At 59.0% G+C, this 5,770-nt stretch overlaps 1 protein-coding gene across 1 annotated transcript; it reads left to right on the forward strand.

Moving 5' to 3' along the window:
* Positions 1-2,109: 2,109 nt before the first annotated feature.
* Positions 2,110-5,334, forward strand: LOC135873734 (interleukin-36 receptor antagonist protein-like). The gene is made up of 4 exons (XM_065398370.1): positions 2,110-2,227; positions 2,592-2,714; positions 3,205-3,329; positions 5,125-5,334. Exons 1-4 carry the CDS (start codon positions 2,110-2,112, stop codon positions 5,332-5,334), a joined length of 576 nt encoding a protein of 191 aa, XP_065254442.1.
* The last annotated feature ends 436 nt before the right edge of the window (positions 5,335-5,770 follow it).

Below are 5,770 nucleotides of genomic sequence, written 5' to 3' on the forward strand. Positions count from 1 at the left end.
AATGCATACAGGGACAGAGTTAAAGCTGCACATTCAACCTGAAATTTGATATTTTCTTTCTTTTGGGTTCATAGCCCCGTAAACCAAACTTTGTCTGAATGGAGCGTTTCTGCATTTGCATGAATGGAGCGTTTCTGCATTTAATTCTATAGTGTATTTTCATGTTAGAGCTTCTAGCAAAATTACATGGTATCTAGAGCTGAGAATAGCAGGAGCTGTTAATACGAGAGAGAGAGAGACTGAGGGGAGGTGGTAGAGACACAGGAAGAAGTGATTCGTCATCAACTGAGAAACGGGAGGAGGTGGAGTTGATGATGAGTTGGGGAAATACAGAAGAGCCTGGCTGCTGAATTCTACAGCCCATGTGCACAATTCTGGGCTCAGTTCATTGGCATCATGAATGTTGTGCCAGTGCAATGTGGGTATAAAATGCGATGGTGCAGGTTGGGCTCAGCTGGGACCAGTGGGCAAAGGGATATTAGTGGAAGGTGCTGTCAATGCCAATGGCCAGTGGGGATGTTAATCGCTGTGTCTGGGCTTCCAGCTCTCCACCGCCCCTGGCAGCAGGAGGCAATCACCGGGCCAGGGAGCCACAGACTGGAGGAGGATAGGCTCCTAGGAGCCAATGGTGGAGAACCAGAGATGAGGTAGTCAGGGCCAGTTTGGGGTTTGCCAAAGCTCGTGGCTGGGTTTGGGAGTTTCTAACCCAGAGGTGGTTCCAATCCAGCTGAGTCCCACTGATCTGAACCCTCATAATGGCACTGGGTTTCCTCCATGTCTATTCGTGATATACCAGCAAATGCAACAGATGCTGGAATCCTTGCTCAGGCAAATGTCCCCGGAGATCAAGAGGAGCTTTACCTGAGTAGGGACTTGGTAAAGTCCACCAGGCATTGGCCCTGCTGGTGCATTATGGGAAAATGGAGGACTGTCATGGGAGAGCAGACAAACTAGCAGAGCTGGGGGCAGTGGGCCTGGAGGGGGGCTGGGAGGGCAGCAGAGTGTCTGCGCTCACGATCTCAGACAGTAATTTCCTACCAAGGCGTAAACTGGGAGCGATGCAGATGCAGCTCCCATGTCTGAGACCCTCGGCTCCCGCAAGGGAGAGAAATCTCACAGCTCCTTGTTCTTTCCCCAGTGACCCTGAGGGCCCCGTCTCCGCGGCAGGATCGGCCTCCACACACACGGTACTGATCTGCGCTCATGTCACCCTGCCCCGTGTATAAATGGCTGAGAGTCCCGGCTGAGCCCAGGGGCAGAAGCAGCCAGATACGCAGAGCGCTGGGCCATAGCGGATCCCAAAGGGGCACAGCCTCCTGGTGGGGACCCAGCCTGGCCTCCTGGGCCCGCTCTGGGGCCCGCTCTGCAGGGGCTGTTCCCTGGCTCTACTCCCAGGGGCCTGTCGGGGGCAGAGCAGCGAGGGGTGGGATTGCCAGTGGCCCACTGCGTTAAGGGGGGTCAGTTACTAACTGACCCTGGTGTCTGTTATTCCCTGGCTCCGGCCTGGCTGGAGAAACCCCCCTTGCCCAGCACATCCTGCCAGCAGCTAACCGGCGCTGTGAGGCCTGGATCCTCCTGCGTCGGGCAGCCTGGGTTGGCCGAGCCCTGTCGGTGCAGCTGGGGTGACAACTTGGCCCCAGCTAGCCAGTCCGGAGCCTTCTCAGAGCGGCAGAGAGGGGTCACCACCCGTAGCCCCCATGGCTGCATCCTGGACCAGGCCCTAGCGGGGAAGCATCCCACCCCCGGCAGCATTGGCAGTGGCCGGTCCACGGCCTTCCTCCTGCCGCAGCCATGGGGCGGGCGGCCCCTTTGGCGATTCCATGGGGAGCTGCCCTGGAGCTGGGCCAAGGGAGGTGAGATGAGGAACGAGCCGAGATCCAAGCCAATCAGGTTGCTTGGCAGGTGGGGCTCACTCCCACCCCTGCACACCCCATGCCATGTGCTGCTGACTGCCAAGATCTGAAGGGGGCAGTGGGCCAAAGAGGGGCCCTGCTCTGCCCCCCACCCCCATCCTGGCTCAGCAGGGCCAATGGGGCTCCCCCATGGGCCCAGCCTGCCTGAGAGCTGGTGTCCATCTGTCCTTCCCAGCCACCCCACTCCCACCAGGATATGACAGGCACCGGGCACACGACCCCAGCACGGCCGGGAGCTGGGAGGACGCCAGGATCCTATTCCCAGCCCGGCAACAGCAACCTGGTGAATCTGTTCAATGAGTTCTTTAAACAGAGTAAGAACCCGCGGGATCCCCACTTTCCGGGGGCTGACTCTCCTCCACCCGGGGCACTGCCCACCCTGCCCTGGCCAGTGCCCCACCGCAGCCCAGCAGCCCACTGAGCCCAAGTCTAGCGTTAGATCTTAACGTGGCTGACTCCAGTAAGATCCAGCCAGGGGAGCAGAGAGGGGACGGGGGGGCGAGGGGTTCCGGGGGGGGGGGCTGCAGGGGGTGTGGAGGAGGTGCTGGGAGGGGCAGGGTGCACAGACAGAGCAGGCACTGGCAGTGCTCTGGTAGGGAGGGGGGCAGAGTGCAGATCTCTTTACCCCGAGCACCCTCCTCTCCTGCCCTGTTCTCCCTTTGCCACGCTCTGTTTCAGGACCTACCATCATGGCCGTGCCAGGGCCCAGCCTCTTCACCCTACGCGACACCAGCCAGAAAGTTGTCCGCTACCACCACAACCGCCTCGTGGCCTCCCCCCAGACCGCCAACGCCCCCCCAGGTGGGCTGCAGGCCGGCTCCTCCATGCCGCACCAGCTCCTCCGTGCTGCGCCAGCTCCTCCCGCACTGCGCTGCCTGGCCTTCCCAACGGGCAGGGCAAGACAGGCCCTGACACCCCAGCAGGCACAAACACCTGGCCAGTCCAGGCGTGGGCAGGCAGTGGCTCAGGGACATTGTGGGGCCAAAACAGCCCCTAGGGTCACTTTGCCAGACTCAGGGACAAAGAACCCACCCCATTCCTGCCCCTGCATTGGGGGGGCATCACAGACCAGCCACAGTTACCCCGCCTGTGCAAGGGATTCTCCCCTGGCTGCCAGAGCGGGACGGGGGTCCTTGCCCCAGGCAGTCCCAGTGGCCGAGGGCCAGGCCCAGGCCAGGAGATGGGCTGCGCTGCAGGGGAGGGGAATGATGCTGCACAGGTCCTGACGCCCCCCACTCGTCTGTAGCTCACCCCCCATCCCGCTCCCCTCCTCGGTGCTCTGTGTTCCCAGAGAAGATCAGCGTGGTGCCCAACCAGTTCATGGACCCCAGCCATTTCCCCATCATTATGGGCATCAATGGAGGGACTCGCTGTCTGTCCTGCGGCACTTCGGCCCAGCCCACCCTCATGCTGGAGGTGAGCACCCATCACTGGGGAGTCAGGCCTAGGGCATTCTAATATCTTCCTAGCATGACCACGCTGCTGCCTGCCCTCCTGTTCTCCATCGCCTACTCCCAGTCCCCCTTCCCCCTACTCCTCCAACCCTCCTGTCCCCCTTTCCCCATTGGCCAGCTCCCGACCCCTCCCATTCCCCATCACCTGACCCCCATTCCCCGTCCCGCTCCCTGTCTCCCCTTCTTCCCCCCACCCCTCCCACTTCCCAATCTCCTAGCCCTGCCCCTAGGCACACTGCTAACCCCCCACTCCATAATCTCTCCCCCCCATCTCTCCTGTCCCACTCCCCATCCCCTCCCCAGTCTCCCAGCCCCACCTCCCCATCACCTGTCCCTCTCCCCGCATCTCCCAGCAGAGCCTTTGGACTCAGCAGATCCACTCCCCTTAGGGCCTGTCATCCAATCTGCCAACTTCCGTGACTACAAGGAGTGGTTAGCCCAGGGGCAGGAGCTGGATTCTCTACTGGCTCCGGCATCGTCAGAAGAGTCATCACCCAGAGGCCTTTCAGTGAAGGCAGTGGGGTCTTATGGGCACAAGCAAGGGCAGGGGGCAACGTGGGGCCTAGGTGCCAGGACAATAGGCACGGTCCAAACACACACAATTGGGCCCCAGACTCTATTCATGGTGCTAATGCTCGAGCCAGAAACAACTCCCATGTTCCAATTCCCCCTCGCCTTCTAAGTGCCCCCTTTCTGCTGGGCACAATAATGCCAGGGTTACTGCCTCAGTTTACCCTCTTGGGCTCCCTAAGAGTCCAGCCCAAGTTCTCTTGGGTCTGGTAACACCCCGTCCCCAGGGCCAGCTTATGATCTCACATAGTGCAACTAGCCATCGAGAGCCCCAAACACTGTCCTTTTATCCCACATGTGGCGAACACACTCCTCAGACCCGGTCCATCAACACACCCCGTACCCCAGCTCCCGCATCAGCTGCCACACCTGGGAGTCCTTCGGTTCTCGCCCAGTCTTTGATCCAGCCAGCCCTGCACTTCTGGCTGGAGTCCTTCCCAAGTTCTGCCTGGCTTCCAAGCCTCTGCCTGGGAAATGTAGCAGACAAGCCCCTCTGGCCTTCTCAGCCTCCTGGCCCTGGCTTGGCAGGTCAGCCGGCTAGCCCGTCAACTGCCCTATGCCTTTCTCAGGGACGGCTAGGATTATAACAGGGTTTAAAAGAGAACTAGATAAATTCATGGAGGTTAAGTCCATTAATGGCTATTAGCCAGGATGGGTAAGGAAGGGTGTCCCTAGCCTCTGTTTGTCAGAGGGTGGAGATGGGTGGCAGGAGAGAGATCACTTGATCATTACCTGTTAGGTTCACTCCCTCTGGGGCACCTGGCATTGCCCACTGTTGGCAGACAGGATACTGGGCTGGATGGACCCTTGGTCTGACCCAGTACGGCGTTCTTATGCCTGCCCCGTCACAGCCATCTTCCTCTCACTTATTAGCCACAGATGCTGCCCCATCCTTTCAGTCAGGTGAACTGGGACTCAAGGTTGCTGGACCCATGTCACTAACAGGGGCTGAGCTCCTGGGTTCTATTTCTGGCACTGACGTGGGGGCAGGAGGAGGTCAGGAAAAGAGCCTGTTGCTTTGGGATTTGGCATGCCTGACCCAGAGTCACAGGTCAGAGCCAAGCCATGTGTTAGCCACTTATTTTCCTACTGAAGTCAATAGGGCAGATGGCAGATCCCCTCCTCCCCCACCCCTAAGCTGCATCTCCATTTCTAACTGGCCTCTCTCATCCCCCCCACCCCTCCAGGACAAGAAAATCATGGACTTGTACCAGAACAGCCGGGAAGCCAAGCGTTTCACCTTTACCTGCTCTGCCACCGGCAGCACGCTCCGCTTCGAGTCGGTCGCCTTCCCGGGCTGGTACCTGAGCACGTCCCCCAGAAACGACCAGCCCCTCCGGGTGACCAACCGACTCGGGGAGGCCGAAATCACCAACTTCTACTTTAAGAAAGTTTAAAGTCACAGAGGCCAGGGTCCTGTCCCCAGGCTGCCCCCTCCCCAGTGCAGCGCGGGGGAGTTTTCCCATTGACACTTGTGCACCCGAAATATGCCTGCAATTCCTGAGCATGTGGCGATCGGATGGCCCTGGCTAGATCCGGCTCTTACCTGCATCCATGCAGAGCCCCAGGGCGCTCGGCTAAGGGCAGGGTTGCTTTCAGAATCACCCTGTGGCTCCAGTATTACTCAGAGAAGGTTTTCCTATGGTATCGTATGGTCTTCAAAGAGAAACTGAAGAACTACAATTCATTTGAAAACTTAACACCATCAATTTGGGCTTGAATAGGGACTGGGAGCAGCTGGCTCACTACAAAAGCAATTTTCCCTCTCTTGGTATTGACACCTCCTCATCAATTATTGGGAATGGACCACATCCACCCTGACCAAATTGGCCT

This window comes from Emys orbicularis, chromosome 2 (assembly GCF_028017835.1).
Source record: "Emys orbicularis isolate rEmyOrb1 chromosome 2, rEmyOrb1.hap1, whole genome shotgun sequence".
Classification (NCBI taxonomy): domain Eukaryota; kingdom Metazoa; phylum Chordata; order Testudines; family Emydidae; genus Emys; species Emys orbicularis.